General features: G+C 42.1%; 4 protein-coding genes across 4 annotated transcripts; 2 read left to right on the top strand and 2 right to left on the bottom strand.

The window, feature by feature from the left end:
- Positions 1-1606: 1606 nt before the first annotated feature.
- Positions 1607-2753, top strand: LOC6044644 (MIP18 family protein galla-2). The gene is made up of 3 exons (XM_038259867.1): positions 1607-1754; positions 1810-1942; positions 2333-2753. The coding sequence occupies exons 2-3, from the start codon at positions 1825-1827 to the stop codon at positions 2683-2685; spliced, it is 471 nt and encodes a 156-aa protein (XP_038115795.1). The 5' UTR covers positions 1607-1754; positions 1810-1824; the 3' UTR covers positions 2686-2753.
- LOC6044643 (mitochondrial inner membrane protein OXA1L) lies at positions 2728-4296 on the bottom strand. The gene is made up of 3 exons (XM_001862090.2): positions 4113-4296; positions 3017-4049; positions 2728-2954 (listed from the first exon to the last, which is right to left on the bottom strand). The coding sequence occupies exons 1-3, from the start codon at positions 4176-4178 to the stop codon at positions 2794-2796; spliced, it is 1260 nt and encodes a 419-aa protein (XP_001862125.2). The 5' UTR covers positions 4179-4296; the 3' UTR covers positions 2728-2793.
- Positions 4297-4661: 365 nt separating this feature from the next.
- On the bottom strand, positions 4662-5013 carry LOC6044636 (eclosion hormone). Its single transcript, XM_001862089.2, has 2 exons — positions 4923-5013; positions 4662-4861 (listed from the first exon to the last, which is right to left on the bottom strand). The coding sequence occupies exons 1-2, from the start codon at positions 5011-5013 to the stop codon at positions 4662-4664; spliced, it is 291 nt and encodes a 96-aa protein (XP_001862124.1).
- Positions 5014-7150: 2137 nt separating this feature from the next.
- Positions 7151-9482, top strand: LOC6044635 (sugar transporter SWEET1). Its single transcript, XM_001862088.2, has 3 exons — positions 7151-7883; positions 7948-8067; positions 8957-9482. The coding sequence occupies exons 1-3, from the start codon at positions 7428-7430 to the stop codon at positions 9071-9073; spliced, it is 693 nt and encodes a 230-aa protein (XP_001862123.1). The 5' UTR covers positions 7151-7427; the 3' UTR covers positions 9074-9482.
- The last annotated feature ends 273 nt before the right edge of the window (positions 9483-9755 follow it).

Genomic DNA, 9755 nt, shown 5'->3' with positions numbered 1-9755 from the left:
TCGTGGCTCATGCATTTATTTATTATTTATTGTGCTAGGCTGTAACTCGTTTTGCCTAATTTTTCTTTTTTTTTTTTTTAGATCTCGTGGCTTAATTTTTCGAGCTCGAGGCTCAATTCAAGATTGTTTCTTGTACGTTTTTTTTACGGGCTCATGGCTCAGTAAATTGACGTGCTTGTAACTAAGAGCTCCTTTTTTTCTTCTCGAAGCTCAGATCTTTTTTTTTAAAGCTCGAAGCGCAGACTTCTTTTTTTAAGAGCTCGTAGCGCAGGCTTCTGAAGAGCTCGAAGCTTGAAGTTTCGTTTTTGTAACGAGCTCGAAGCTCACATTCCTTAAACGCTCGAATCTTGGAGTTTTTATTATTTTTTTTGTTTTTCACGAGCTCGAGGCTCACACTCCTGAAGAGCTCGAAACTCGGAGTTTATTTCTTTAACGAGCTCGAAGCTCACATTCCTTAAGAGCTCGAAGCTCGGAGTTTTTTTAATCCCGGGCTCGAAGCCCAATCCCGAGCTCGGAGCTCAATATCCCGAGCTCGAAGCTCAATCCCGGGCTCGAAGCCCAATCTCCCGAGCTCGAAGCTCAATCCCGGGCTCGAAGCCCAATCTCCCGAGCTCGAAGCTCAATCCCGGGCTCGAAGCCCAATATCCCGAGCTCGAAGCTCAATCCCGGGCTCGAAGCCCAATATCGAGCTCGAAGCTCCCCCGGGCTCGAAGCCCAATATCGAGCTCGAAGCTCCCCCGGGCTCGAAGCCCAATATCGAGCTCAAAGCTCCCCCGGGCTCGAAGCCCAACATCGAGCTCGAAGCTCCCCCGGGCTCGAAGCCCAATATCGAGCTCGAAGCTCCCCCGGGCTCGAAACCCAATATCGAGCTCGAAGCTCCTCCGGGCTCGAAGCCCAATATCGAACTCTATGCTCATAATTTCATTGCTTTGCGGCTGTTTCATTGTTTGTCAACACTACTGATTTTTGGTATTTAGATTGTAATTTAACTGCCCGACAATGTAACCCAAAAAGTAGGGCATTTTTTCAACGGGTTTCTTTTTGCGGTCAATCACCATTTTTCATCTCCACTCCGTCATACTTTTTCTGCCACGGAAGCCTTTCCAACACTTTCGGCCAAACACTGAATCCTCCGACGTTGACACGATGGGTGATCCCATCCTCGTCGCCATTTGTGGTACCCTGGCCGGGTCGGGGCCACAATGGTTCCCGCAATCTCCGTTCCGTTCCTTCACCGCACTTCCTACTTCTCCGGCTTCTCCTCACTGACTGACTGTTCCGTTCTCTGTCTCTCCCGCTCTGGCACTACCCGTCACTGAAAATCCCAGATGATAATTACCCGATCAGAATACTTAGTGGAGCACCACAAACATCAAAATCCAAAAAAATGGGGTTTCCCATACAAATTGAAATTTGAGAGGGCCGGGTACAACCGATTCCTTATATTTGACATGGAATTGCTCAACATCTTTTTGGATTAAAAAAACTAGATTTTATTTGCGAAGGTCAAAGCTCCGAGGATTTAAAGTATGGTGCGTCTCCACCTGAAAAAAGCTCTTTTCATCAGAGAGGAAAGCGGAGCATAAAAATTCGTACCGCTGCAACTAAACTCAGCACATGCGCTATTTGTACGTAAACAAAACAGCATAAACGTCAAATTTTTTTCATTCGCTATCGTCAGCTGTGTTGTTAAAAATTCAAAATTCCTGCGTAGTTCCAGCAAATTCAAACATTTAGAAAATTTAGACCACAAAGTAGGTAGTTCGCCAAGCTTTGCCTGAACTGACATTGAATTTCTGTTGTATTTAGTTGATAAACTACAGGATGAGCGAATTAGAGAACATCAACCCCAATGTTTACAAAAGGAGTGAAGAGCGCAAATACACGGAGAACGATGAAAACGATGACGTAGCTGATCCGTTTGACGAGCGGGAGATCTTTGGTAAGTGTGAGGATTTGTTTAAATTGGGTCCTAAAATGAAGCATAGATTGCTGATATTATTGTTTACAGCGATAAAGCTTATTTTTCTGAGTACAATGACCCTTTTTACGACCACAATGAGTTTAAAATGGATTTTTAAATCAATTTTGAAAAATTAACCTCGCGGTCCTTCTTGACAGAAAAGCTCCTTCTTGACAGCTCGTTCCAAGGGGACCATAGTAGATCCATCGAAAAAATGTTGTCTTGTCAAAAAAAAAATTTGCGTTAAAATGAAAAAAAGTGATTAGAAATGGTTTTTAATCGTGTTTTTTACCGTTGTACATAAAAATTGACATAGGGCTTTAGTACCCAATTGAAGGATTTTTTTTTCAACTTGTTCTAAATTTCCAGATCTTATCCGCAACATAAACGACCCCGAGCATCCTCTAACTCTGGAAGAGCTGCACGTTCTCGAGCAGAGCCTAATAACGGTGGACAACGAGAAGAACTTCGTCAAGGTACTGTTCACTCCGACGATTCCACACTGCAGCATGGCCACCCTGATTGGCCTGTCGATTCGCGTGAAGCTTTTGCGGGCCCTGCCACCGCGGTTTAAGGTTTCGGTCGAAATCAATCCGGGTACGCACGCGTCCGAGAACGCCGTCAACAAGCAGCTGGCGGATAAGGAACGGGTTGCTGCGGCTCTGGAAAATACCCACCTCATCGAGGTCATCAACCAGTGCATTGCGGTGCCGATTCAGTAGGGGGAGGGAGAGTGAAGTGGTGTTTAAACAATAAACTACAGCTTTATTTTTAATTGTTTAAAGTAAAAGTCGCTTTGTATTCACATTGGGAAAGTTCTCTTCCTGCCTCTACCGTTTCTTAGCGTTGATGGCATTTCCCGCTGGTCGTGGCGCCGTAGGGTCGTACTTGTACGTTTTCACCAGTGGGCCTTTGCCGGCTTTCTGGAAAGAAATTTCGTCGATTCGGGCACGTTCTTCCAGCTCGCGGGTGATTTTCATGTTGGTCCAGGCTGGAAAAAGAGTTAATTTTGCTTAATGCCTGCTTAATGATGATAATTTTAAAACAACTTACATTCTTTAACGCCCTCCGCAAACTTCTTCTTCTTGATGGGAAGCGTTTCCGGTTTGTGGGTGATCAACCGGTCAATCTTGAAGTAATCTCGCACGGCGGGAATCCTCAGGAAGCCAACCTGCACCAGCGAGAAGAAGTTACTAAACACCCAGTACAGACAGATGGCGCCAGGGAAGTTGATGGTGAACGGCAGGATGAACAGCGGCATCGCTCGCAGCACGTACCGGACGGTTTGCATGTTGGCCGCCGACATTCGTGCGCTGTCCGTGCCCAGCTCGATCGTCAGGAACATCGTGATACTGGTGATGATGGGCAGAGCGTAAAACTGATCGCAGATGGTCAAATCCGGGAACCAAAAGAGACCTCCCTCGCGGAGCGAATCTACCGGTACGTTCGCCATCTGGCGTAGGCCCATGAAAAAGGAAATAAAGATCGGAGCCTGTGCCAACGGAACCAGCATGTTCTTCAGCGGGTTCAGGTCCTTCTCCTTCATAAACTGCACCATCTCCTGGGCGTATCGGGCGGAATCGATCGCGTTTCCAGCCTGCCGTGCTTCGGTCATCTTCATCTGCAGCACCTGCATCTGTGGCATGTTGTTGTTCATTTTGGCCGCGTTACGCTGACTCGCAATCACCAACGGAAACAGTAACATCCTCACGCAAACCGTTCCGATGGCAATACAACCCCACCAGGGTAGATCCGCCGTAATGTGCAGGAACTCCATACAGTTCTGAACCATACCAACCGGGGACCACCCTCCAAGCCCGAGCGAGGCAAACGTTGGCTCTGCTCCAGCCACCAGGTCAGCCACTTCTGGCGCAACCGGTATTGGTGGCGGTTCCGGAATATGTTCCAACAGACTCTTATCCGCATCGTTGGTACTGATATTACGCACCAAAACGGCAGCCATCGCCGGGTGAACAAAACGGTTCTGCCATTTCGTGACCTTATTTGTGTTCAGACCCTCGAACCGACTTCCGCACGCAGCTATGTGATAACACCGGTTCGCTCCAGACCCGGTCACCGCTAGCTCCTACGAAAAGGTAAACATTGTGGTTATGAAATCAGTTCCACCCAGAAAGGTAAATCAACTCACCTGAATTGTGCTGATTTTGCCACTCAGCGAACTGCGGACAAGGATTCTTCCGGCTCGGGACAACATTCTGTGGAAATCCGGTCAACTTCCTGGTGAAACTTTTATTGAAAAATCCAATTTTTAAAGACAATCCGCTCACGCAACAAAACAGACTGACATCCCGAACTGTCAGAAAAGAGGGGAAGGTGGGATACACGGAAAGAAATGTGAAGGTGGAAATGTGATTTGTTTGCAGCGGTTTGGTATCGATCATGGTAACCTATGGTAACGCAATCAGCAACATAAAAACATAATGTGTTAAATGGAGCAACATAATTTTTTTAAAGGTGCGGTACGACAATGCTCTTACGGCCTTTCATTCCATGGTGTGCAGGTGTGATTTTCCATAATCCATGATTTTTTTGTAGGTAGAGTACGCAGTCGGGCACGGGTCAAGAACAGTTTGAAATGGGCAGATTTAGGATCATTTTTATTTATTTATTTATTTCCATGCATAGTTTTAAGGTCTTATTGTTTAAAGAAAAACTTAAGTACAATAAGAGTTCATTTCTAGGCGTACTTCTTCAACTCAGCACGATTCAAGAAGCCCGCGATCGAGCCTATATCTTCGCAGTCGGGAATGATTTTCCCTTTGAACTCCAGGCACGCCTCGGCACAAACCTGGCCGTCGAAGAACGTTCCGTACATCCGTTTGCACTGGGCACAGTTAGTCATGCACACCGATACGATCTCGTAGCCGCCGAAGAGGTCTAGAATGTGCAAAGGTTCTTATCATGTAATTATAAAACTCTTCAACAATTTCTACATTACCCATGGTAGGATTAGAATTCGCCACTTCTATAAATGCAAATGCACAGAACGCAATCAGAACAGTTGAGATTGAAAGCTTTGACGGATTCATTTCGATTTATCTTATCGGATAGTTTGTATCACAACTGATACCACCAGCTTGGAAGGATTCACCATTTATAGTCAAATGTCCTGCTGGAATCCATGCTTGAGAGTATGACTAGAGCACTGAACGATATGGTTCGTTAGTGCCCTGCATGAAATATCCTTGCCCTTGCCATTAAATACATCAAGCTGGTGTGGCTGGGTCGTTGCTCTTCTATCATAGGTATCTACTACCAAATAAAAATAATACCGAGATTTGGTTAAGGCTGTGAAATCTGGCCAAATTTAACCGTACTAATATCCCAACAGTATTTTACAATAACTGTAATTGTTCTTGAATTGCGATTGATAGCATAAATAAATTATTCAATTTTTATTTACGAACGCAATACAGTCGACTCTACGGTTGTCGATCTTCTCGATATCAATATTGCCCCATCTGTCAATTAATTTTCCGTCCCTTCAAACAGCATGCTTTGATTTTTCATAAGTTTGTCCATATAATTTTGAATACAAATTTGGCAACTGTTCATACAAGAATGATGTATGAAAATTCAAAAATCTGTATCTTTTGAAGGAATTTTTTGATCGATTTGGTGTCTTCAGCAAAGTTGTAGCGACGTTCGTGATTGTAGGTATGGATAAGGACTACACTGAAAAAAATGATACACGGTAAATTTTTTTTGATGATTTTAAATTTAATTTTTTGATCGGTACTTCAAAAGTTATGCAAAAAAACGGTTTTAGCTAAACTTCGGAAGATTGTAAAAAAGGTGGTTTTTGTAAGAAAACCCGTCATGCCATATATTGTTAGAAAGGTATTTCCAACGCGTCCAGAAGATTAAAGACAAGGGGTTGGAAACCGCCAGTATACTTACCAATATACTGAGAGTATCTTAATGTACTAACAGTTTATTGCTTTTCGGTTAGTATACTAACAAGTATACTAGAATATCATTAGTATACTCAGTATTCCTAAGTAATATTATAGTTTCCAGCCCCTTGATTAAAGATCTGACAACCCCATCAAAAGTTATGAGCACTTAAGTGTTATTTATACACTTTTTTGAGGCCGGATCTCGAATATTTTGATGAAAAAGTTGTCCGGATCTATTAGGCGACACATCGTTGGATAGGTAATCAAAAGACCTTTCCAACGAGCCCAAAAAATTGAAGATATGGCAACCCTATCAAAAGTTATAAGCACTTAAGTGTTTTCAATACACTTTTTTTGAAGCCTGATCTCTGATATTTTGATAAAAATTAGTCTTATTTATACGCTTTGTTGTGTATTCACTTTATGACTGTGAGGAAGGCACCAACCACCTAAAGGTGGATTAAGTAACGTTTTTTTTTATTTAAATAAGTGCCCATTTTTGCCCACAAAAAAGTTTTTACCTTGTATATTTTTTTCAGTGTATCCATATCTACAACTTGGTAAAAAAAATCCTTCAAAAGATACAGATTTTTAAATTTACATCCATCATTTTTGTATGGACAGCTGCCAAATTTGCATGGAAAACTATTTGGACAAACTAATGATGCTAAATGGTTTCTTTGGGCATAACGAAGGTACTCAAAAAATTTCAGCCAGAATAAAAAAATACAAAGAAAAACTCGAATGACCGAAATCTCAGAGAATTGCTCATGTATCAATTTATAGATCAAAAAATCAAAGCATGCTATTTCAAGTGACAACAAAGAAAGGATGCAGCACTCAAAATACATTTAGGTTTAGTAATAAGCTAGTCTATTAAATATATTAAATATATTATATTTTTATTATATTTTTTACGAGAGCAAAACTGTTTTTGTCCAGAAAATCTAATTACTCATTTTTTTTTTAGTCGAACGTGTGCAAATCCATAGGATAACAGCAAGTTCAATGTCAAAGGGGGTTGGGAAGGTCCTTAAAGCAGACGCATGGTTGTTTAATGAGCTTTGATCGAACACCGTTACCAACCGTTATGCTACCGGAAAAGCTCTTGGCAACATCGAAAGCTCCTCTCTTTTTCTCTATCTTTCTACACAACCCACCTACAGCCCACTCTCCCCACTGAAAGAGGGGGGAACCCAACTTCGAATGCGAATACAGTGGAATGGACTAAGCATGAAAACATACTAAACCATTCATACGGCGCCTGAATGACTAAATGACTTGTTTTTATTTTGCCACATCGCGTATACAGAATGTGGTGATTGCGTTTCGTGTAGCCGCACACTATCTTCTCCCTGCCCAACCCAGCTCAGCCTCCTCTTATCTTTGAACAATTTGATTGCGGTGCATTGAAGTGGAGTTTAAATAGATTCGAATTATATTATGTAATTGGGTAGAACCCAATTCATTGGCATCGACAGCAGCAGCAGCAGCAGTGCCAGCAATTTGTCCCCAACCTTGGAAATACGCAAACGTCGATCAACATGGAAGCCCTGGCCGTGACCCTGGAGCCTTACAAGGACCGAATCGGGATGAGCGCCGCCATTATTACGGTAGTCCAGTTCTTCAGCGGAGTTTTTGTAATCAATGATATCCGGAAGCGTGGCAGCACCGAGGGTTTTTCCGCCGGGCCGTTCCTCGGCGGAAGTGTGTTCTGCTTGCTGAACATCCAGTTTGGACAGATGCTGCGGGACGATGCGATGATCCAGGTGAACTTCATCGGGCTCGCGCTGAACATCGTGTACGTGTGTGCCTTCTATCTGTTCACGGTGGGGGCGGCAAAAACCAAGGTTTGGGGACAGATTGGGGTTGCGGGAGCGGTTGTTGCCGGAATTTTGTCCTACGTACAGTACGAGGATCCGCAGTTGGTGGAGTTTAGATTCGGCGTGATATTGACCGTGATTCTGCTGCTGCTCGTCGGGATGCCGCTGCTGGGATTGGTAGGACCAAAATGGCTTGTTTTTAAATTATAGGTAGGAAATAATTTATTTTTTGTCGTTTCAGGGAGAAATTTTGAAGAAAAAATGCACTGAAGGACTACCATTCCCCATTATTTTTGCTGGTACTTTGGTTTCTCTGTCATGGCTGCTGTATGGAATTGTGTTGAGGAACGATTTTATTGTGGTAACTATAGTTTTTTTTTCTAAAATCAAAATTTAATTACACTCAAACCTCGTTGGTTTGACAACAACTGTTGTCAAACGAACGGGGTCTCGTTTTAGTTTGACACCCCTTTTACACGGAGTTTACACACACTACCAAACGTTTGTAATGATAGTGTGCGTGAGCGCCGTGTAAAAAGTGACAGTTCGTCACCAACGGGGTACAAACAAAAAAGTGTCAAACGAAAAAGTGACCAACCACCGACGGTTGAGTGCACTGTTATTTTTTGCATTCCGTTTTGAAAATGTTTACTTTTCCTGTAAAAGAAAAGGTTAAAACTTCATTAAAGCTCTAAATTGAGTGCTGAAAAGTTAAACTTTTCAGTATTTGTATTGGAAAGTAATTCCAAACAAAAGCAGGTATTAGACTATGTCAAACACAAACACTCGCATTTTTCCGTACTTCACAGTTTTCCAAATTCACAAACTTGCTTGCGGCAAACATGCAAAAAACTCAAAACGTATGCAGGCTAACGGTTCTGCAAACAAATGCAGGCAAACAAACAAATAGGGATACTGTCAAAACGTGCGAGTTTGTTTGTCATAGTCTAATGCCTACTTAAAGCGTAGCAACAAACTCGATTTTTTTACATTCGTCCGTCATACTTAAGGACGTATTAGACTATGTCAAACCAACAAACTTACCCTTCGCGATTGGCAGTTTGGCAAACTCGAAAACTTGTTTGCGAACAAACAACGCAGATAAAATGGCAAACTGTCAAAATTTACGAGTTTGTTTATTTGTCGTAGTCTAATACCTCCTTTACCCAACTCGGCAGAGCCGGTACGACTCGTGCTAAAAAAAACGTCACTTTTCCACTTGCTGCATAAACTACTATTATCGTTTCCAGGTTCAGAATCTCATCGCTCTGGCCCTCTGCTCGGTACAGCTGGCACTTTTCGCAATTTTCCCCAGCAAGCCAGCTTCGAAGGTGACCCAAAAACCCACCACCAAAAAGACTAACTAAACTAAATAAGTACTGGACCAAGGATATGGCCGCGAGTTGACTTTATCATATGTGGGACGAGCAGCAATTCAACGAAACCGTTGACAATAATAGGAATGTGTGTGATGTTTTGAGGGTAAGGATCTAAAATTTAATTTAGGAAAAATTCCACGAGTTTTACATAAAATCACAATAAGGTAAAGTTGAAAAACGTTAATTTTAACTTTTTGAAATTAAATACATTAAATGTAGTCAAGTTTAAGGCTTTGCCAACAGATTCCGTAAAATCTGACAATAATAGTTTAAATTTAAGCTAATGTTTCTCCTTCAAAAGGTGTTGCTCAAATTCTCAAAACAAGTTTATCAACTATATTGTTATACATAGCTTTAAATTTAATATTTCGACAATAAAGGCTAAATAATTACGTAACAAAGTTGTCTAAATTCAACCATCCGAAATCAAAAGCTTCAAAAGTATGACGAAACAAACGTGTTTTATGTCCGGTTAATGCAGATACGAAACTAACAAAAAAAGGTTGCGATGGGGAGCCCGCGAAAATTTACATTTTGGCAAATTTGTTCCAAACGAAATCTGCGTTTCATATCTTGGAGAATGTATCGAGCCATTCGCCGAAATCGAGTTCACCAATTAATTATCGTCGACTGTTGTGTAAAATTCAACCTTTCATTTTGTTAAGCAAAA

Source organism: Culex quinquefasciatus, chromosome 3, assembly GCF_015732765.1.
Source record: "Culex quinquefasciatus strain JHB chromosome 3, VPISU_Cqui_1.0_pri_paternal, whole genome shotgun sequence".
Lineage (NCBI taxonomy): Eukaryota > Metazoa > Arthropoda > Insecta > Diptera > Culicidae > Culex > Culex quinquefasciatus.
This window is presented reverse-complemented; position numbering and strand designations above follow the sequence as displayed.